The sequence below is a fragment of the Hyperolius riggenbachi genome, chromosome 5, assembly GCF_040937935.1.
Source record: "Hyperolius riggenbachi isolate aHypRig1 chromosome 5, aHypRig1.pri, whole genome shotgun sequence".
NCBI lineage: Eukaryota > Metazoa > Chordata > Amphibia > Anura > Hyperoliidae > Hyperolius > Hyperolius riggenbachi.
Window position 1 is genome coordinate 187,369,640 of NC_090650.1, and position 23,447 is coordinate 187,393,086.

At 42.7% G+C, this 23,447-nt stretch overlaps 1 protein-coding gene across 1 annotated transcript in view; it reads right to left on the reverse strand.

Moving 5' to 3' along the window:
• The window catches only part of TEX10 (testis expressed 10), a 178,645-nt gene that overhangs the window by 28,799 nt on the left and 126,399 nt on the right, over positions 1 to 23,447 (reverse strand). The window contains exon 10 of the mRNA XM_068236496.1: positions 19,174 to 19,307. Coding sequence (XP_068092597.1) covers positions 19,174 to 19,307 — 134 coding nt within the window. The remainder of the gene's footprint in view (positions 1 to 19,173; positions 19,308 to 23,447) is intronic.

Below are 23,447 nucleotides of genomic sequence, written 5' to 3' on the forward strand. Positions count from 1 at the left end.
TTTGTCAATTAGCAGTGGTGCTGCATCGGTCTTTGTGAACAGCCCCTTGGCTAACAAAATATAAGTAGTAGAATGTATAAATACAAATTTAAATCAATTTTGGGTGTAAGTGGTTGAGTGGTAGTTGGCATAGCTTTCAGCAGACCTTGCATGATATTAATTCTGTATCCACTGGCAATAAATATATTACAGTAATGACTTATCTTCATGTAATGGAAATGAAAGGTTAAGGAAAGCCAGAGATCCAATGTGAATGCTAAGCAAACCCTGCTGTGGAATCTCTATTGTCACAAGTGTTCTGCAGCAAAAATGGAGAAATAAATATCAAATATGTCACAATAGTGGATGCTGCCCCTATATCATCCATTCATATTATGTAAATATGCCCAGTAATGAATTCGCTTGTGCCATAATTTACAAGACTTTAGGCCGACAGGCTTACCGCACCTGTGCAGGCCTGGCCACGTGTCTCCTTGTATGCGTTCCGGCCCGCAATAGCGCCCTGCGCAGGACGCTATTGCGGAGGGGAACGGGTAGAAGCCTACGCATGGCCAGGCGTGTCTGCAAAATTGAAAGTAGCTGGCGGCGGGGGACCGGAGGAGCCATGAGTGACTGCGAGGGCACGGGACAGCTGCAGGGGGCTGGTAGCAGCCCCAGGTGAGTAAAACTGATTTTTTTTTAGGCTTAAGTGTCGCTTTAACAGAGACTACAGTGACATACCAGATGGGACAGGGAGGACATCGAGGGAGCTGCTGGACTACAGGGGTCTGGAAAAGCTCCAGATAAGTAAAAATCCTTTTCTCCCAAGCATCTCAGGTACACGTTAAAATTTACTGAGATTTTCATTTTTAAGTAGTGTTATATTAACCAAACAGGATTTTTAAAATTCCAGTTCCTGATAAAAGAAATCCTGGTATGCTTATGTGGTCAGACTTTTTGATATTAAGGATGATCAGTTGTTTACAGCCCATTTCCAAGAATTTTACATTAGCTCTGAGTAATGTGAAGGGGGGGGGTTGGAATTTGTGGTAAGGTTTTATTGCCATCTTTGATTCCGCTGAAAAAAAATCTACCTAATGTTTTGTCCCTGGGACAGTTTGGTGACTAATCAGGGACTCTATGTAAATCAATTTTTGAAGAAAAAAAATATTTGCTGCTGCATCTTTTAGTCTCATGTTAGCATTGTAAAACCTTGAAACCCTAAATGTATAAAGCAACAGACACATACAGTATATAGTAAATGTAGCTAATTTGGAATAGATAATTGACTAATGGAGACTAAGATTGATGAAAACGGTTTAGCAACAGGATTGACTATAATGAGTCTTTTGTGAATGGTAGCTGTGTATTCTTATGTTTGTTATGTTTGTTTATAGGCACTTGTTTTATTGACTTGTGGAAGTAGGCAAAGACCTGTGAAATGTGTTATCTTTTATAATCGTGCTTGAATGAATCTTATCCAATTAAACCCTTTCTTTGTTTGGGTTTTACATCTGGAGAGGTAAGATACCTCTTTTTATATTATTTTTATACAATTTCACTTTGTATTTTTGGGCAGCCCCAGCCCCATCCCCCCCACGTGTCGCTCAGCTAATAAGGACCCTAGGAGTGCGACCATCTAGTTCTGGCAGGATCTGGAATACCAAGCGGGCATGGTAAATTCCCCGCAAGCGAGATGCGGTGGTTGCAGGGGCTGCAACCCACCTTTGTGAGCATAATCACTCCCTGAATTCTGAGCAATATCCTATACCCAACAATACTGCACCATTTGGCTCCTGGTCTCTCCTTTTCATACAGGTGACCATGGCCCCTCCTTTCAGAAGGACAACCACAGTGACCTCTACTACCTCAAAGTCTCAGTGCTAGTTCACATTATCGGCACTAGCTGATCACCGGTGATTAGCTGGCAATCGGCAAAGTGCTAGTACAGTGTAACCCTATGAGAGTAATCCCACTGCAGCGTTGAGCTTTGTATTGAATCACAATCTTGCTGCATGCAGCATTTACTTTAGAATTGCCTCTAGGGAATACTGCAAAACTAAATATTCCTTCAAAATTGCTTTGCAAAATCGCAAAGCAGATCCATGTATGTCCCCAGGCTTGTACAAAGGAGAAGGGGTCATGATCTGTATATGGAGGAAAAAGAGGTTTGCAATTCTAATCTTTTACCAAAGGGATTATTTTTCCCCTGAAATTGGACTTTAAAGTTTAAACAGATTGAGGTTTGAGGGACCCGTTTCCAAAAATGGGAATAGACAGCAGTGATTCACCTCGACCTTCTTGGCAGCAACCTTTTTTTTTTAAAAGAGATTTTTTATTGAAAAATTTTCATAATTATACACAGCATACAATTTTCCCTTTCCTCCCAACCCCCCATCCCCTATATAACATAAGAATTACAATATTCATATACCTTTAAGGCATGTCCCTTTTTTGCTACATCCACCTCATTACATAATAGACAACTTATATGTGGAATGCTATACATCTTAGAAAAGTCCAGTTATATTTACCTTATTATAACGCATGTCCCTGTGGGATGTTAGAAGGTAACGCAATTACTATAAATATGTATCTGATACACTGGTTGTAATATCAAGATTGGGAATTACTGTGGTGCTATCATCTACCCATCTGCCCCATACTTTTTCAAATTTCTCTGGATGACCTCTCGCCTGGTACGTAAGACTATATAGAGGCAAATTTTGATTAATAAGTGTTTTCATATCTGCAATTGTAGGAGGTTGAGACAATTTCCACTTTAATAACAAATTTTTCCCTGCATAGAAGAATACCAGTCTAAGAAATAATTTATGGTATTTATTGCAAGTAGTATTGTCTATAATGCCCAAAAGGGACCCCTTATAAGAAAGAGTAATAGGTCTGTCCATTATTTTTTCCAAAAGCCTTATGACGGACGTCCAATAGCGTTGAAGTTCCACGCACTCCCAAACACAATGCATGAAATCTGCTTTTGGCGACCCACATTTAAAACAATTAGAACCAATGCCCTTCCCCATTTTGGCCAGCTTATCCGGAGTGTAATAGACCTGGTAGAGCCATTTTGTCTGTATTAGCTTGTCCGCTGAACTAATCACTGAAGTCATATAAGAAGATTCAAATTCATCCCATTCTATTGCAGAAATTTCACATTGATTCGTTTGCCATTTTGTTTTAATTTTCTCATATCTATAATATCCCTTCCTATCGGAGATCAGTGAGTAGAGGCGAGAAATCAGTTTAGTTTTGTCTTGACTTAACAATATATTTTCTAGCTCTGAGAAGGCCAACAAGACTCCCGATAGGCCTATTTGGGCTTTAATTGCATCTCTGATTTGAAAGTACCGGAATAGGGAGTAGCGTGGAAGTCCAAATTCATCTTTAAGGATATTGAACGTTTTAAATTTGCCATCGCAAAATAATTGGTTTATATATTTTATTCCAAACCTTACCCAGAATTGAGAGTCTTCCATCTTAAGAAGTTCTGGAAATTTTGGATTTACCCATAAAGGAGTATTTGGAGAAATAGAGCCCGGTGGCCCAGGGACCAGCTTGGAGGCAGCTGCAAAGACTTTAATTGAGTTATAAATGAGGGAAGTTCCCTCTTTTCGAGGAGGGATACTCCTATATATAGAACTAGCCAAGGCTTCGTATGAGGAAGCGATATCAGCCTCCAGAGTCAGCGAGGCATCAAATCTATCCCGATTCATCCAGCCATGAGTATGCGTCAGTTGTGCCGCTAAATAATAGATATAAAAATTGGGAACCCCTAGCCCCCCATATTTCGTCGGTAGTTTTAAAGTATCCAATGCCAAACGATGTGTAGAATTACCCCAGATAAAATTAGCAACCATAGAGTCTATTACTTTAACCACCCTGGCGTTCTGATTAAATCGCCAGGGTGGCTGCGGGAGGGTTTTTTTTAGATAAAAAAAAAACTATTTCATGCAGCCAACTGAAAGTTGGCTGCATGAAAGCCCACTAGAGGACGCTCCGGAGGCGATCTTCCGATCGCCTCCGGCGGCAAGAGATAACACGGAAGGCCGCAATGAGCGGCCCTCCGTGTTTCGCTTCCCTCGTCGCCATGGCGACGAGCGGAGTGACGTCATTGACGTCAGCCGACGTCTTGACGTCAGCCGCCTCCGATCCAGCCCTTAGCGCTGGCCGGAACTGTTTGTTCCGGCTACGCTGGGCTCGGGCGGCTGGGGGGACCCTCTTTCGCCGCTGCACGCGGCGGATCGCCGCGCTGCAGCGGCGATCAGGCAGCACACGCGGCTGGCAAAGTGCCGGCTGCGTGTGCTGCTTTTTATTTGGTGCAAATCGGCCCAGCAGGGCCTGAGCTGCAGCCTCTGGCGGTGTTGGACGAGCTGAGCTCGTCCAGACCGCTCAGCAGGTTAAAGGTACGTTTAGGTATCTGTACTGGAGCCATTTGAAAGATATATAAAAATTTGGGAGCTATAACCATTTTAATGGCAGTAGCTTTACCAGGTATATTCAGGGGTAATTTACTCCATAATTTAAACCTATCACTAAGGCCATCAATTAGAGGAGTTAAATTGACCTGAATATACTCCTTAATATTTCTGGTAATGGTAACTCCTAGATATTTAAAAGAGTCAGTCACAACTAATTTAGAGGATGGATGAATATGTTTGACAGCTTCAGAGTCAAGAGGAAACAGAATGGACTTAGACCAATTTACCTGAAGCCCAGAAACCTCCTGAAAGGAGTCATAAATTTGAAATACCTTAACTAAAGAGGGGCCTGGATTTGCTAAATACAAAAGCACGTCATCCGCGTATAGTGATATACGTTCCTCTAACTTATGGACTTTGAGTCCCTGAATATCTGGAGATGTCCTAATTAGCTCCGCTAATGGTTCCATTGCTAATGCGAATAGTAAAGGAGATAGGGGACATCCTTGTCTGGTGCCCCTGTAGATATAGATCAGATCTGATATATATGAATTTACCCTAATTCTTGCACGTGGTTTGGCATATAGAATATTAAACCATTTCCTAAATATTTCTCCAAAACCCATTTTCTTTAACACTGCCCCCATATAAATCCACTCTATTGAATCAAAGGCTTTGTGCGTATCAAGCGATAGTATAACCCTGGAGCCTGCATTTTCATGAGGAAACTGTAGATTTGAATACAGCCTTCGAATATTCAGTTTGGTAGATCTACCAGGCATGAAGCCTGTTTGGTCTTCATGAACAAGGGTGGTAATAAATTGATTCAGTCTATTAGCCAAAACTTTAGCCAATATTTTGGCATCTGTATTAATCAAAGAGATAGGTCGATAAGACTCACATAAATCCAGATTTTTATTAGGTTTAGGAAGGAGTACTATATATGCTTCGTATAATGTATCTGGAAGAATGCCTTTTGTCAAAGATTCTGCAAACATTTGCGAAAGTCTAGGGGTATTAATGGCGGAACTTTTTAAATACCATTCTATTGGCAGACCGTCAGGTCCGGGGGTTTTTCCTTTTCTAAAAGAAGCGAGAGCTTTAACGATTTCAGCTTCTGTAATAGGGGCATCTAAAACAGCTTTTGCCTCGTCACTTAATTGCGGGAGATCAATAGAATCCAGAAATTTCACCAAGCTGGTGCTATCTGATTTAGCCTTACTAGTATATAGTTCCGTGTAGAAATAAAAAAACTCCTTGGCAATATCTGCCGAGGTAGTACTATATGTCCCAGAGCCATTCAGAATCCTAGGAATAGCCGTAAGTTCTCTACATGACCTCAGCAGGTATGCCAAAATTGTGCCACTCTTATTTCCAAATTCAAAGTTTTTTTGTCGGAAAATTATCTCTTTACGCTTAGCTCTAGTATATAACGCCAGTTCATGAATTCTTCTTGCTGCGGCCCAATTATTATATGAGCAGGTATCATTGCTCAGCATTAATGACCTGTACGTTTCCTTAACTTTATTTTCTGTGTACTCATGCATAGCTTTATCATTTGCTCTGATAATTGATAAGGACGCCCTAAATGCCCCACGCAGCACCGCCTTGCTTGCATCCCAACAAACATTTCCTTCTGCAGTCCCCTGATTTTCTATCCAAAATTGCTTAGCTGCCTCCAAACATGAAATACTAACCGTTTGGTCCTCGAGCCACCACGGCCCCATTCTCCATATATTACCTTGTTGTTTCTGCATATACCGCACATCACATACTAAGGGGGAATGGTCAGATATACCATGTGGAAGATATTTAACGGTTTCAATAAACTGCAAAATATCTTGTGTACCCAAGCACATATCTATACGTGACATAGAATGATGGTGATCTGAATAACATAAGAAGTCCATTTGATCTGGATTTCTCCATCTCCATATGTCTGTCAGGCCTAGCCTACTCATCCATGTGAGCAAATAGGGGTAAGATCTTTGACTTTTATTTTGTAATTTATCCTTCTGCGGATCTAACACCGCATTAAAGTCGCCACTAATAATTATTGGGTGTTGCAGACAACTGCTTAGTTTGGCGGTCAACGCGTCCAGGACCGTACCAGTAAAAGGTGGGGGAACATATAGTGACACGATAGTAAGGGGTTTCCCTTCTATGTTGATTGTAACAATCACAAATCGCCCTGCAGTATCTACCTTTACGCCCATTACAGTTCCGGTGAAGGACTTGGATATTAACACTGCTGTTCCCCTTGAATAGGAGGAGAAGTGAGAAATGTGATAGGTTGCTATCCACGGTTTCTTAAGAGTTAAAACTTTACTACCCGTTAAATGAGTTTCCTGTAAGCATATTATGTGTGGTGTCAGTTTTTTTAAATGGTTAAACACCAGCCTTCGTTTTATGTGGTTATTCAGACCTCGAACATTCCACGTGACAATTCTTAAGTCAGCCATTATCCTTTGTATAGAACCAAAAGACAGCTATCCATTCTTTTCTTGCTTCTGAGGGGATATACATACACTTAGGAATAAAAAGATTAAAGACATACTTATCTATTAACCCATGTGTGCCCATACAACTCCCTTACCCACCCCACTCCCTGCTGACAACCACAGGAAGTTTCATACCCAAACTTACTGTTTGTGGGGGAAAAGACAAACTTCGGCCGCTACTTCCGGCCCGGCTATAAACATTACACCCGTTGCCCCATTTAGCTCCACTCTGCAACCCCTTATTATTTTCCCTGCTTTTCCTATTGTTGTACCATTTTAGCCTATTTTCCCATATATACTTAACTTTAGAGCTTAAAGTCCCCCTTTTTATAATTCACACATGTTAAATAACAGAGCAAATTGTGTTCTCTATAGGATTACTTATTCAAAGGCATTTTTCATACTACATACAATGTGTTAACATAGGGATATATATATTTTGTGCATTCCTCATAACTACCACCAGAGAGCACCAAACCCCTTCTAATTCTTCTTACCATTAACTTTTAGTGGTAAAGAAAGTGTCCTTAAATACTATAGCCTGATCTCATCCTATCCTACCCCCCAAGGATATTCCAACATATCTATTCATTAATTTTTTAGAGCAAAAGTACTCTAATGCAAATATATAATAGTTTTAACATTTTGGGAATATATTCATATATTTGGAGTAAGACTCTATAAACATAATAACCGAACTTTCTTATCTGAGGACACTGTCTCTTCATAGGACATATGACACAGAGCGTATAGGATTCGCAAATATAGAGAAATATAACAAGCTAAATTCTTATAAGGGCCCAACATAGGCACTGATTACATCCAGTACAAAAACTTCATTTCTTTTTCTTAGGTGGAATATTAGGAATAGGCAAGCCTTTGCTTTCCATCCATGTCACGGCTTCCTCAGGTGACATAAAAAAGATAGTTTTATCCTGGTATTGAATGCGAAGTTTCGCTGGAAACATCATACTGTACTCTATTTGTTGAATCTTGAGACCTGCTTTAACAGCATAGTATGATGCACGTTGTCTTTGAACCTCCGCTGAAAAGTCTTGGTATAATGATACTTTGGACCCATTATATTCCAAACTCGATGTTAGTCTGGCCTTGCGCATAATCTCCACTCTGTCACGATAGTTTAATAATTTCGCCACCATAGGCCTTGGTAAATTGCCAGGTTTTGGCGGACCTCCTGGCACCCTATGTGCCCGTTCAATAGAGAAGGCTGCAGATAGATGTAACTCAGGGATGGATTTCTTAAGCCATTCCTCAAGAAAAGTTTTAGGATGGATGCCTTCGACCTTTTCAGGGAGGCCGATAATACGTATATTGGACCTCCGCGATCTGTTTTCTAACTCGTCCAGTTTCAAGGCCTGAGAGTGGGCAGCTTTAGTATTTTCTGCTTGACTGCTCCTTATGGGTCGCAAATCGTCCTCAATACAGCTAATGCGCGTTTCCATTTCTACTGCTCTTTCACGCATTTTCCTTAAGTCATCCTTCACTAGTGTAAGATCAGACTGAATGTATTCAAACTTTGTATTAATGTTAAGATGCAGGGCTCTAATCGCCTCTAACAGCTCTGCTCGAGTGGGTTCTCCGTCTCCCTCTTCATCCCCTGTATTTTCCTCCCCTGAGGCCTGTGAGTTGGATCGGGGCCTCTTTTCCTTCCTGCCCCCGGAGCTATCACGCGGCTGTTTGGGCTCTCCGTCCCTACTTACTGCTTCCGCGGGGACTTGAGTTTCTTGCGCCGTCTCCATGTGCTCTGACGGTGGGGAGACATCTGCCGGCGATGCTGAAGAATCCGGAGAGCGGGCGGCGCCATCTTGGGTCGCATCATGCGCGTACTTGGCGAGTTTCGCCGCCGCATCAGTGCCCTTCCCTTTCGCCGACATTTGGGATCCAGGCAGGAGCTTCTCCTAAGTGTGGCTAGGCGAGGTCGCAGTGCTGGAGTCGCTGGGGAACTAGGATTCTGCAGGATTCTATGCCCGGTCAGAGGAGCTGTGGAAAACACGTTCTCACGCTCCCATAGCTGGCCACGCCCCCCCTTGGCAGCAATCTTACCCCTTAATTTAATGGCTCCAAATTAGCTGAATGAGGTAAAATAATGTAAAAAGAGCTTAAACTTAAGTAGGTGGAGGAGATGTATTTGCAAAGAAATATGATGCGACATAGCAATGGTCAATGAGATGTAAATTATTCTAAATTAATGCAGGGTTATAAAAGTCTTGAATGCACATTTATGGGCGCTTTGATTAAGGGTCATTAAGACCAAAAGGCCCAACAATTTGAAGGAGAAAACTGTAAATATTCAAATTCAATAGTTATAAAAAGGTATATACTTTATTAATATAGGCAAAAACATTCAAATATTAAAAATTTCAGAGATTCCCTGGTGCACACAAAGGGGCGTCACAGTGCATAGCAATGTAGAAAAACCCGGTCAACGCATACCATGATCCATATAGGTGGATACCCGAGCCAAAGCTATCTGTCAAATCATTGGCAGCATAGAAAACCATTCGCCAGATGAATAAATATACATGGGATCAGGGAGACTTCAAAAAGGTAAGTGTCTCAAGGTTCTTGTACAATTGCAGTACAAAAGCAGCCGAAGGCCATACACTATATTAGAGGCAAACCGTTCCCATAGATATACAGGTGAAACTCAAAAGATATTGAGCAAAAGTAAATTTAATTCAGTTATTCAACTTAGAGAGAGTCTGAAGCGAGAATAAAACTCGCTTTAGCTCTTATATTCAGCAGGGGCATGTGTGCCCCTGCTAAACCGCCGCTATCCCGCAGCTGAACGGGGGTCCCTTACCTCCCAAATCCCCTCCATTCTTTGCAGGGATCTCTTCCTGGTGAGGCAGGGCTAATGGCCGCAGCCCTGCCTTACATGCGTCTGTCAGCGCGTATTTCCGCCTCTCGCCCGCCCCTCTCAGTCTTCCTTCACTGAGAGGGGCGGGGGAGAGGCGGCGATCAGCGCTGATAGACTCGCTGAGAGGCATGCAGCCGTTAGCCCTGCCTCTAGCAGCAGCAAAATCTACGACCAAGTTGGTCGTAGATTTTGCAAGGGGGGATTTGGGGGGGTAAGGGACCCCCGTTCAGCCGCGGGATATCGGCGTTTTAGCAGGGGCACACATGCCCCTGCTGAATATAAGCTCTGAAGAGTTTTAGTCTCACTTCAGAGTCTCTTTAAAAGGTTAACCGAACATATGAAATAGCTTCATTATATGCAAAGCGAGATATCTCAAGCCCTTTTTTTTTTAAATCATTTTGGTGATTATGGTTTACAGCTTATGAAAACCCTAAAATCAAAATCTCAGGCAATTACAGTGCCTGGATAGTGTAATGGTTAAAGGCTCTCTGCCTCTGACACAGGAGACCAGGGATTGAATCTCGGCTCTGCCTGTTCAGTAAGCCAGCACCTATTCAGTGGGCGACCTTTGGCAAGTCTCCCTAACACGGCTACTGCCTATAGAGCGTGTCCCAGTGGCTGCAGCTCTGGCGCTTTGAGTCTGCCAAGAGAAAAGCTCAATATAAATGTTATTGTCTTGTCTAAAATATTGTGAAAAGTTTCAATGTGCTAGGCTCAAAGTGTCAGACCCAGTATTCCTTGTTGGGGGAACTGCTGAGCTCTGATAACTGTGCCCCCCTCTAAGTCCACAACGTGCACGGATATTCACAAGGTCATATCAGGTGGAGTTCCGTCTAGTAGCAGTGGTATGCAGCCTTGCAATCTACCCATGCTTGCAATGCAGCTCAGAGTGGCAATGGGGATCAGCTCAAGCTGGCATGAGGTAATAGCGGTGGGCGAGGCCAAACTCTCGAGATTCCTTCCTAGCTAGGTTTCGCCCAATGGGCTTCATCAGGATGGAATGTCAAGAGAGAAAGGATGGCTCTCATGGTTTATACACAAACGGCGGGTCAGCTGACAGCTCTTCATTCACCATTTTGGCCTTGATCCATAAAGCATTACCGGATGCGTTATCGCCCAAGCGGTAAATTACCGCATGGTATGTTGTTGATAGTGGATTCATAAACATTTAACGCATGTTTTACCGCATGCGGTAATAGTGCGGTAATGAAACCGTTGTTTGTGTCTGTAAAATTAATAAATGGTATTCATGAAAAAAAGGGGGGAGTAAGGAAGCGATAAATAACATGTTATCGCCAACAAAGACCTTGCTAGTCTGCTCTACACAGTAGCATTTTAGGTGTCAAATGGAGCCCTTTGAACTTAATGTTATGGAATTTTTAGGGATACAGAGGAGGAAGGGTGGTTGTAATATCACCCAGGTTTTTAGAAATCGCACAGAGTTAGATAATTTAATTATAGATAATTTATATATATATATATGTAATTTATAAAGCGGCATCATATTCCGTGGCGCTGTACAAAGAAACAAACACGGAGTACATAATATAATAATACAGACAATGGTGTACACCAGTATACAAGATACATAATTAGTGACAAAATACAAAGAATGATACAAAATATAGAATTGGTAATTACTGTGATAAAAGTGACATGATGTATACAATGTAGAATGATTTTCAAGACACGAAAGGGGAGAGAGCCCTAGCTTACAATCTAAAGGGATATATATATATATATACACACATACATACATAGATATAGATATATACATACATACATACATAGATATAGATATATACACATATACACACACACATAGATATATATATATATATATATATATATATATATATATATATCTATCTACATACACTTGTGTTCAGGCGAAATAGCCCATACTAGCATAATATGTTTCAGTGTTTCACTAATTTTCAAAGAGCAGCATAACGAAATATAATAGAATATAAATGTGCTATCAGTATAATACATCCATCCTGTTAAATTGCAGAACATATGGAACTCCATCCAAGTTTATTCATTGTTATAATTTAAGTAGGCCTCAGTTATCTGGACCGAGTTTTAGGTAAAAGGCTTGTTCGCAGAGTCAGTATACCTTTAAATAGAGGTTTTCGTGATACAAGCAGATACTGAGAAGATGTTCCTAGTCTAAGGTCGTAGGCCTACACTGCCCAAGACAAATGGGCTACAGGAACAATCAACATAGGCCATATTTATCAACATGGGATTCTATGTGACTAGGGGAAAGGAACTCATAGAATATTAATCAAGTAGGTGTGTATCATGACACCATAAGGGGTCTGAGCCAATTGTCCGTGTGGAGGTATGGCTTAGATGATGTCAGAATTTAACTCTTTGATGTTCATATAAAGAGGGAGCACGGAGGGAAAAGGGGACGGTACTCTACTTTCCAGCTATCTGGCTCTCTATGCTTCCTAGTTAGAATACTAGCTTCCTGTATGTATGCTGTAAATATATGTGATGTACATAGGACATAGGAAAGACTATTTATACTTTGAGGAAATCAAACTGTAACACAAGATGCTTATTAAACTCCTTTGAAAAGGTGAAGAAGGCTGTCTCCGCTCTATCTCCTGTATGCTGTCGCTGTGAGTTGCAGCTCTGATGAGTTGCTGGTGCCGGATCTAAAGGTGATTTATTACATTCATCATTTCTGGTGTAGGAGATGCAATAGAGCACTACATGCATATTAAAATATAGGGGGTGAGGCAAAATCTACAGCCACTCATGCACAGGGCACATTATCAACAGGAGAGAGGGGCATCATTCACACACACAAGAATTCCTCAATGTCAAATGCCAGTACGGAGATGCATGCTGCACAGATGGATATATAATCAGTTAAAGGGGAACGCTCATAGATAATCCACCAGGCAGGAAAACTCAATTCAAATCAAATCAAGCCCATAATACAGCTATATCAGTGGGCAGCAAACCATGCTCCCTGTCAAATGAGGAACCTGCCCCCAAAGGCATGTGCTCCCCAATTATCCTATCCACGCATGTGCTCCCCAATAATGCACTATACCATAATAGAGTTAATCCAAATATACTGAGAAATCAATTTCAGAATTTAGACCATGTGTTGAAAGCACTCCCAATTTATAAAACCACATAGTATCTATACGATACAATTCTCTGTCTACAGTCATGTTGGTTTCCTTTGTGTGTATTGGAACAAAACAATAGAAGGGTGGACAAAATGCAAATTGGACATAATGTCACACAAAACTCCAAAAATGGTCTGGACAAAATTATTGGCACCCTTAACTTAACCTCCTGAGCGTTCTGGACGAGCTGAGCTCGTCCAGAGACGCCAGAGGGTGCCACTCAGGCCCTGCTGGGCCGATTTCAATCAAATAAAAAGGAGCACACACAGCCGGCACTTTGCTAGCCGCGTGCTACCTGATCGCCGCCGCGTGCAGCGGCGAAAGAGGGTCCCCCCAGCCGCCCGAGCCCAGCGCAGCCGGACCACACAGTTCCGGCCAGCACTAAGGGCTGGATCGGAGGCGGCTGACGTCAGGACGTCGGCTGACGTCCATGACGTCACTCCGGCAAAACAAGAAGGGCCGCTCATCGCGGCCCTTCTTGTTACTTCTGATCGCCGGAGGCGATCAGAAGTGCGGATTAGGAGCGCCCTCTAGTGGGCTTTCATGCAGCCAACTTTTAGTTGGCTGCATGAAATAGTTTTTTTTTTATTAAAAAAAAAAACGTCCGGTCGTCAGCCTGGCGATCTTAATAAAACGCCAGGCAGGTTAATATTTGGTTGAACACCCTTTGGGAAAAAATAACTGAAATCAGTCGCTTCCTATAACCATCAATAAGCTTCTTACACCTCTCACCCAAAATTTTGGACCACTCTTCCTTTGTAAACTGCTCCAGGTCTCTGTTATTGGAAGGGCGCCTTTTCCAAACATCAATTTTAAGAGGGATTTAGATCTGGACTCATTGCTGCCCACTTCAGAACTCTCCAGCACTTTGTTGTTATCCATTTCTGGGTGCTTTTTGATGTATATTTGGGGTCATTGTCCTGGTGGAAAACCGAAGATCTTGGACGAAACCCAGATTTCTGACACTGGGCTCTACAGTGTGATCCAAAATCCTTTGGTAATTCTCAGATTTCATGTTGCCTTGCATACATTCAAGGCACCCAGTGCCAGAGGCAGCAAAACAACCCCCAAAACATCACTGAACCTCCACCATATTTCACTGTAGGTACAGTGTTCTTTTCTTTGTGGGCTGCAATCCGTTTTTGGCAACAGTAGAATGATGTGCTTTACCAAAAAGCTTTAAAGAGACTCTGTAACAACATTTTCAGCCTTATTTCTTCTATCCTATAAGTTCCTATACCTGTCTTAATGTGGTCTGTCTTAGGCCAGGTTCCCATTAGGACGCATCCGCCCGTACGCTTGCGTTCCACTCCGTGAGTGGAGCGGGAATGCAAGGTCCCGACATGTTAACTTTCCCACCGGGAAAGCATTGCTGCGGCTGCTGCGTTCCGCTCATCGGAGCAGAAGTGGGCTGAAAACAGCCTAATGTGAACCGAGCCTTACTGCAGCCTTTCTTAGTTGCACAGTGGCTGTATTAACTCTGTTACATAATCATCTTCTTTCCTTTGTCAGCTTTGTCGGGTTCAGGCAGGAATGTGCTGCTTTCCTTGTGATAGGTATAAGCTATACACACCCTCTCCACGCCCCCTGCAGGCTCTGTACGAGTCAGACTGAGCTTCTCTCAGCCTATCACATGCTGGTTAGCAGCCATGTTTTTTGTTTGTAAACACTGCCTAAAACTGGCAATTACAAGCCAGGATTGCAGCAGGGAGTGGCAGAAACAGCACAGCTCATATTTAAAAGGAAACAAAAAACATCTCAGCCTGCATATCCCTCTCATCTCGGGTTCCCTTTAAATATGGAATCACTCACTGTATCCTTGCACCAGTAAATTCCAATTGTGCATTTCTTTTTCTCTCTAAAATTCTTTTTCACTTGTCTCAACATGGTCAATTCCCAATTCCCCAAGTGGTACTTCTAGCACTGTTTTTCCATTCACATTTTAATTTATCAGTGATGCTGGCATCTTTACTGCTGGCAAGATGAATTGCTACATGATGTTTTTTTTCTCTATCTTAAAGAGGAACTGTAACATGAAAAGATCCCCTGGGGGGTACTCACCTTGGGTGGGGGAAGCCTCCGGATCCTAATGAGGCTTCCCACGCCGTCCTCCATCCGTCAGGGGTCTCGCTGCAGCCCTCCGTGGAGTCCGTGCAGCGGTGACGTCAATATTTACCTTCCTGGCTCCGAACTACACGGAAATACCCGATCGCCGTCGGGTCCGCTCTACTGCGCAGGCGCAAGTGTCCTGCGCCTGCGCAGTAGAGCGGACCCGAATGAGATCGGGTATTTCCGTGTAGTTCGGAACGGAAAGCCGCCACAGCGCCCCCGCTGGAGCCAGCAAAGGTAAATCTTGAACTGACAGTCGGCACAGTCGCCGGCTGTTCGGAGGGCTGCGGCGAGACCCCCGTGGGACAGAGGATGGCGTGGGAAGCATCATTAGGATCCGGAGGCTTCCCCCACCCGAGGTGAGTACCCCCCAGGGGATCTTTTTAATGTTACAGAGTCTCTTTAAAGCTAACTCGGCACTGGATTTTTTTTAAACCTCCCTGGTGTTATGATTATTTCCAGATTTAGGGGTCTAAAAGCCGTGCAATTTTTTCACACGCTTTTAGACCCTAAAAACAAAATCACAAAAAACATACAACAGAGAGATCATCAGCAGCTACTGCATATAACTCACTCAGGCACGGGATTACCACTCTGAGCTGTGGATTTCTGTCCCTAGCCTGACTTGGGATTACCGCTAAGGAGGTTAAACAAACCACCTCATAAGGGAGGTTTGTAATAGTGTGTGCAATTGGGGGAAGTGTGAGCTGTTAGGGGAAGCACCAATACTTACTGAAGGGTGCTGCACCTCATTATTATGTAGTATTTATAGTATTTATATAGTGCTGACATCTTCCGCAGCACAGTACTGAGTATATTGCCTTAATGCCCTCACTATTTGCGCCATCATCTGGCCCATATGATTTGCACCATCTTCTTCACCTGACCGTCTGTTTCTGCCAGCAATGGTAACTCCTGGTGGGGTCACATGCTGCAATGCATGCCGGGAGTTGTAGTCAGGGAGATTCAAGTACTGAGCTGTACTACCACCTAGGGGCTACATCTCCCATCATGCATCCCAGCACGCACCTGACGCCACCAAGCATTACAAATGCCAGCAGAAGCCAAACGGTCAGGTGAAGACGATGGTGCATGTCGTACAGGTCAGGACCGGAGTAGCAGCACCCTGCTAAGTACGGGTGTGGTCCCCACCCCCGCAACACCATGTGTACAAACTAACATAAAGCAGTATATAAATATAACAAGCATTTCTGATACTGAAACCAGTAAAATTAATGTAAAAATTAGTATTCTGAATAATTTATGCTCTGCTAAGAGGTTTTTCCGGCCTTCTTTAAGTAAACCCAAACTCATCAACTCTTCTTCAAAAAATTAAAATAAAATAAGGTCTGGCTGAGTCCACACTACAGAGATAACTCTACATACACAATTTGCTTCTACAATTTAAGCAGAACAAAATGTACCAAAGGCACACTGAGAAAGGTACAAACAGGTTACAGACAGCTGACCCCCAAGAAGAGTGTTATTTTATCTTAATATAGGAAAAGACTTCACTCCTGTGTCTCAAACACCAGAATCTGTTAGAAGAGAAGACACAGCTACTATGCAGGAGAAAGATCAATCTGAACTGGAAACATCTTGGCCATTTTATACAAAAAGGATGCCAAAATACATGCTCCATGTATAAAGGCAATGTGTATTGTTATTCCACAGATTTTAATAAAAGCGCTCTTCGCAACACCAGTTTATGTAATATTTTAGAATGTATTTTTTTTTCGCCTTAAAAATACTAACAAATGTGGTGGTGTACCTGACAGGAAAGTCTTCTGCAACCATCACATACTGGTTTAACATGTGCAGGAAAGACTTAATATTTTCTTTTAAAGGGACTCTGTAACAAAAATGTCATTGTGTTTTCTACCATCCTACAGGTTCCTAAACCTATTATAATGTGCTCTGGCTTACTGCAGCACTTTCTACTATCACCATCTCTGTGATAAATCAGCTTATCTTTCCCCTGTTGGACTTGTCGTCCTGTGTCTGGAAGGCTGCCAACTCTTCAGTGTGATCTGCTATGCGATTGCAGCTCACCTATTTATGCACACTCCCCTGTGTGTGTGTGTGTGTGTGTGTGTGTGTGTGTGTGTGTGTGTGTGTGTGTTATTTACATTAGCCAGCTTTTCTCTGCTCTCTTATCTTTTACAAGCTGGATAAATCCTCTGTTCACATACTGATGAGTCACATACTGCAGAATTACAGACAACGGGGCAGAGCTGTCTGCAAGAAGAAACAAACAATCAGCTTGTAACTCTTCAGTGAGCTGCAGGGGGAAAGAAACACACAAATGATCTTTTGAGATTCAAAAGGAAGGCTGTATACAGCCTGATTGTGTGTGGATGTATTTTCTATGTGTGGACATACTGTACATCAACCTACTTCCTGTTGTGGTGGCCATTTTGTTTGTTTACAAACAAACTTTTTAAAACTGTTTTTGACTACTTTTAATGCGGCTGGGAGCGGCGAAATTGTGACAGAGGGTAATTGGAGATGTCCCCTAAAACACTGGTATGTTTACTTTTGTGTGTTTTTAACAATACAGATTCTCTTTAAAACATATTTTTAAAAAATGTTCCAATTAATCAGCATTTCGTTTTTGAGACGTGAACTGTGCTGCTAGAGCACATGCAAAACCATAAATACACTGCAGAGTGTGGGCCGAAATCACAAATCACACAAACTAAAGAGATACAGTGGAAGAGCAATCAACTAAAGTGGCACAGGGCCAGGTATGTCAGCTTGTCTCCTACAGGGAGATGTGATACATCTGTACTGCATGCTGAGTTGGTCCAGGAGCTCCCCCTAGTGGTTCATAAGAGAAAGCATCCTATTCTTCACATTTGAGACCAACGTCTCTCAATCTCATCAGAGTCCACTCTAGGATAAATATCTGACTTTAATTGTAAACAGCACAAGTACAAAGTAAAATCTACCTAGCTCAATTGTTTCTAGTATTCTGGCCATTCATTTAGGCCAGACATTTTTCTATGGTGGATCCTGATGTGTATTTAAGACTGAACTCTTCTTGAATTAGATTGCCAGTCTCTTTGAGTTATTTCACAAAACTTCTCATAAATTACTTATTTTTCACCTATTTAATAATAATAACCTTTCAGCACACTTACAAGCGAAATAATCAAAGTAAGGCCCAGTGCACACCAAAACCGCTAGCAGATCCGCAATATGCTAGCGGTTTTGGGAGCTGATTTCAGAGCGATTCTAGGTATGTTTAGAGGTTTTCTAAACATACCTAGCGGTTTTGGGTGCGGTTTTGTGTAGCAGATTACACATATTGTTACAGTAAAAGCTGTTACTGAACAGCTTCTGTAACAAAAATGCCTGGCAAACCGCTCTGAAGTAGCGTTTTTCAGAGCGGTTTGCGTTTTTCCTATACTTTACATTGAGGACGAAACGCTTCCGAAAACCGCAAACGCGCAGCAGGAGGCGCGTTTGCGGCTTGGCAAAAACCTCAAACCGCCGGTGTGCACCATCCCATTGCAATACATTAGCCAACGTTTTTACAGGCGGAAGCGGCTGGCGGATCGCTCCAAAAACCGCTCGGTGTGCACTAGGCCTAAGTTGTGAATCATCCCCAAAGTGAGATATTATTGAACACACTATAGGTGATCTGTCATACGTTCAAACATCTGAAGCAGGGTCACACACAACAATAAAAATCCAAGAGAGGTTATAAACACTTCTGCAAACCATTTAAAATGAAAGTGCAAAAATAATGACTAAGGCTCCCTGCACATTGCAAATCCGTTTTCCGATTCCCATTCCGTTTCCGATTCAGATTTTCAATTCCGATTTTCCCTGAATACATTCAACAGAAAAACGGATCAAAAAACGCAGCATGCAGTAAAGATTAAAAATCGGAATCGGATGTAAAAACCGATTGAAAAGTGGAATCAGAATCACATGCAGTGTGCAGGGAGCCTAAGGCAGGTTATGGTTGCTGGACAGTGTCATGTACCATGATACGTGCTTTGAATTCTTTGAAGTCATTGAATTTAGATGAATAAGGAGTTTAATTTTTTTCAGCTTTCACTGGAACTGTATTCTACAGATTGCAATCAGAATATTAGTATTACCTGTGTCACTGTTCGATGGCGCTGAAAAAATGACTGCTCAGACAAATAAAGGCAAACACGGGAAACTCTTGTTTTGCTCAGTCGAGAAATCAGTTTATTGTTTTGCATCCATGCCAACTTCTCTGTAGAAAATCCTATAAAAATATAACGGGAACACAAAAACTGTTAATTTCCTTATACATACACACACTATGATATCCTACGGTTCTCCAAGGCAGGAAAATACTGGAGAACCCAGGTAATCCAGAAAGCCTGCTCAGGATCTATTAAAACCCAAATTTGAATATGTTAAATTCTCTAATAACTAATGTTAAGTGTAAACAAATCAGTATTTTTTATACTTTTTTTCCAATTTACAAAACTTTGAATAGATGTGTAGCTCACAGCCATAACGCACAAAATCCTTCATGTCTTCTAGTGCGAACTAAAATTTTGTTTCCTGTGAACTACAAATCTATGTCTAGAATCTAGATGTACAATAGGCTGTGCCAGAATACTGACCAGCAAAAGCTCCCTACCACCTCTTGAACATATGGAGATGGGTGGTGAGAAGTACAGGTAAAAGAAATGTGTACAGTTGCTCGTGTACAGCATAAGCTCTTAAAAACTCTGCAAGGAAATTGCCTATTCTATATCAATCATTCCTCTGTCCCATGGCCGTTGTGAAGCTACTGCAACGATATGAGCTCCCCATCTTGCATTCTGGGACAAAATTATCAAGAGGTTAACATGCAAACTCTCCTCATGTCTGCAGCAAGACCCAGAACCATATAACGTGCAGTGAGCACAGGACATTGGCCTCAATTCACTAAGATCATGCTAGAGATAATAAAGCAAGAGAAAACTTACCTCCACACGTGAGAGAGTTATCTTACCTCTTCATTCCTTAAGTTACCTCTCCTGTAGTTAATTTACCTCCTCTGCAGTTAATTTACCTCCTCTGTAGTTAATTTACCTCCTCTGTAGTTAATTTACCTCCTCTGTAGTTAATTTACCTCCTCTGTAGTTAATTTACCTCCTCTGTAGTTAATTTACCTCCTCTGTAGTTAATTTACCTCCTCTGTAGTTATTTCCACACGCAGTTAATTAACAGCCTGTCTTTAACTCTGGAGTTATTTTAAGGATTGGAGAGTTAATTTAAAGACAGAAGAGTTAACTTTAGGCTTGCCTGAGGTAAAATGTTTCCTGAATACTACATGCCTTATCACCATGGTAACAACTCTAGAAGAGTTATTAAAGACAGGAGATAAGCTTAGTGAATTGAGGCCAATGTGCAGGTGCTATGCTATCTCTATGCACCAACCCCACCCCTCCCGATTTGACCACCCTTTTCTACAACCTTTGTACAGTAATGCTGCGTAAAATCTTTCTTCTATTGTTCTACCCACCAGTTCTAAATCATGGTCACTTCTTAGCACCCCACCCACCAGTTCCAAATTTGGCTGTATTCAACCAAAGCTTTAGTTTTAAGCCATTTTCTCCTCATGGAACAGGTTTTGTCCACCACTTTGTTTCAATGCCCGGTATTAATTCTCTTATCCTGACTGCTATTATATTTGTTACATTGTTCAATTATGGGCATAGTTGGGCTTTAAACATGATTTTATATTTGGTGACAAAAGTTTGATCAATTCTTGCAATGGTCTACTTGAACCAGGCATGGATTGCAAAGATCAACTGTCAAGTGATTCCTGTAGTCTGCATACAGGTTCTCACTGCAGATATACTGTAATATTGTAATAAATCAAAATCTTTTTAAAAATGTATCACAAATCTTGATGTGGCACCATACATGCATCTACAAATTGTGCATGCAATGCCATCTCTATAATGAATGCCTTAAAGAACTGATCCCTTACAGAACAATGGTGTTTATTTGCAGTCAAAGGTGTACAAGTGTTTGAGGTTCTAACCATTTGCTACAAGTAAACATATTATAAAGGTCATAATAATATAAGGACTTTGTGCAACATGGGAACCCCCATTCAGCATTCTGTCAACTCATTTTTATACTGCATGAGCTAATTTTTGTTCCTGATCTCAGTACATCTGTTGAATTTTGTGGCACACCTGAAATATACAAGATGGCGCCGGGTGCGGACGCCACGGCCACAGGGCTCCGGTCTTTTTTCTTCTTTTTCTTTTAAATTTCTCCCACCTGCTCTCACCAACAGCCTCCATCCGCCTGAGTGAGATGCAGGGGTCACAGACGTGCACGCAGGCTGGCATCGGCTGTTCGGCCGCTGCTGCCGCCGAGGAACTGACCCCAGTGTGCACTCTCATGGACTCTAGCACACGCCACATGGACCCCGTCCGCCGGGATCTGTGAGCGAGGAGGTCGCGCGGGGACTCCACCGGCCAGATTTCTGCATTCTGGGCAGGCTGAGGAGGCGGGCCACTGCGCCTGTTGCCAGGAGACCGGGACGCCGCATGAGGGGTGCACTGGGATCGCCAGATATCGGTGGCCGTCAGGGGGCCGTCCCCCTCCATTCGCCATCCGCTCACTGCGAGCCCATCTGCTGCTGCAGCCCCGCAGCCAGGACATCCGTTCACCGCGCCACATCTCCGTCGGTGAGCTGCTCCCTCTCGGCACGCAGTCGCATCACGCGACTGCCAGGACACCAAAGGGCCGATCAGCTGAAGCGGCCACCGCCACCCACGTGGAGCGACCATGGGCCCAGGCACTACACTGCCTCTGTGTCGCACACCACCGCTGCCTGGAAGCCACCTCGGGCACACTCAGGAGACCACAACAATCCAGGGGGCACATAGCTGCTGCCCTGATCAGCCTGGGCCTGATCGACCTGAACAGCTGCCGCAATCCACGTGGAGCAACCATCATCACTGGGCCCCCTCTGCCTGCAACCACCAGCATATGGACATCTTGGGACTGAATAACAGACTGTACCAGGGGTGTTCAATCTGCAGCACAAAAAGGTCCCTGCCTCTCTCCTCTCGCTTTGGGCTCTCTCTCTCTGGTTCCGCTTTTTCTCTTAGCTGTCCCTTCTCTCTCTATCTCTCTCCTTCTCTATCCACTCTCTACCAGGACACTCTGCTGTCCGCCTCCATCACTTTCCTCTACTTTTTCGTGGACGTTCGGAGCACCTGTCTTGTTGGAGCGTGTCGCTGTGTAGCGTCCAGTGCCGGAAATGGCAGCGCTCAGATCAGCTCTCAGGCTGCTCCTCCAGTCCCACTCTTTTCTGTTCCTGCTCTCAGTGTACGTTTTGCTCTGTTTGTATTACGTTAATCTGTACGTGTATGCTGTAATGTTCTCTGTTTTTGCTTTCTATTTTTGCTTTATTGTTTATACGTTTGTACCATGCTTACCTGTACACGACGCTCTGCTTAATTGTACGCACAAGCTGTAATGTTGTCCTATGTGTGCTTGTCCCATGTCTATGTATGTATATGCTTAATCGTGCTATTTTTCTTGTTTTTCATCAACGACCCTGTATGCGCCAAAACCAATTCCGGGTACAACCCACCGGTTGTACTTGGCGGAAATAAATTCTGATTCTGATCCATCGGTCATCAATGACTGCAATTAGGTTAGCATACGTGTCATTAAAAAGGAACTTCCATTTTTTCATATGTAACCAACTGGTCTTTTCCCATTCTACAGTATATCAATTGTGATACCAAATATACAATTTATGTAATTTCATGTACCAGTTGTCGCATTCAGTATGTGGGGTGCACCACCCGCAATCTTCGAGCGAGGATAGGTGAACACTACTGTGCGACCAACTGGAATACTTTTAAAAAATCTGCCGTTTCAAAACATTTTGAGAACTGTCATAATGGGAATATGACCTCTTTTAAATATCAAGGAGTAGAAAGAGTGGTCTCTCCAATTAGGGGAGGCGACCATCAGAGGCTTCTCCTTAAACGAGAAGCCTTTTGGATTCATCGTATGGGTACCCGCTCCCCTGATGGCCTTAATACTCGCTGGGATATCAGTTTAATACATGACTGTTAGGAAAGACTTTCCCCTTTTTTTCCCCCTTTTCCCGTTGCCAGTCAGTTTTCTTCTTTATTATTTGTACCTTTTGTATGCAATTTTAATATTCAGATGTTTTTTAATAATTCTGTACATATTTCTTGTATCTCTGCAATTATGTGAGAATTTAATCTATCAATGTTTGTTACAAGATGTACTGTGTTCCCTTAAGAGGTTGTGGCTTTTTTCTGATTGAGTGGGTGTGAGTTTCCCTCCCCTCTCCTTCAGCTATAAAGTCCCCGCCTCTTTTAGAATTTGTATGACTAGGATTAAG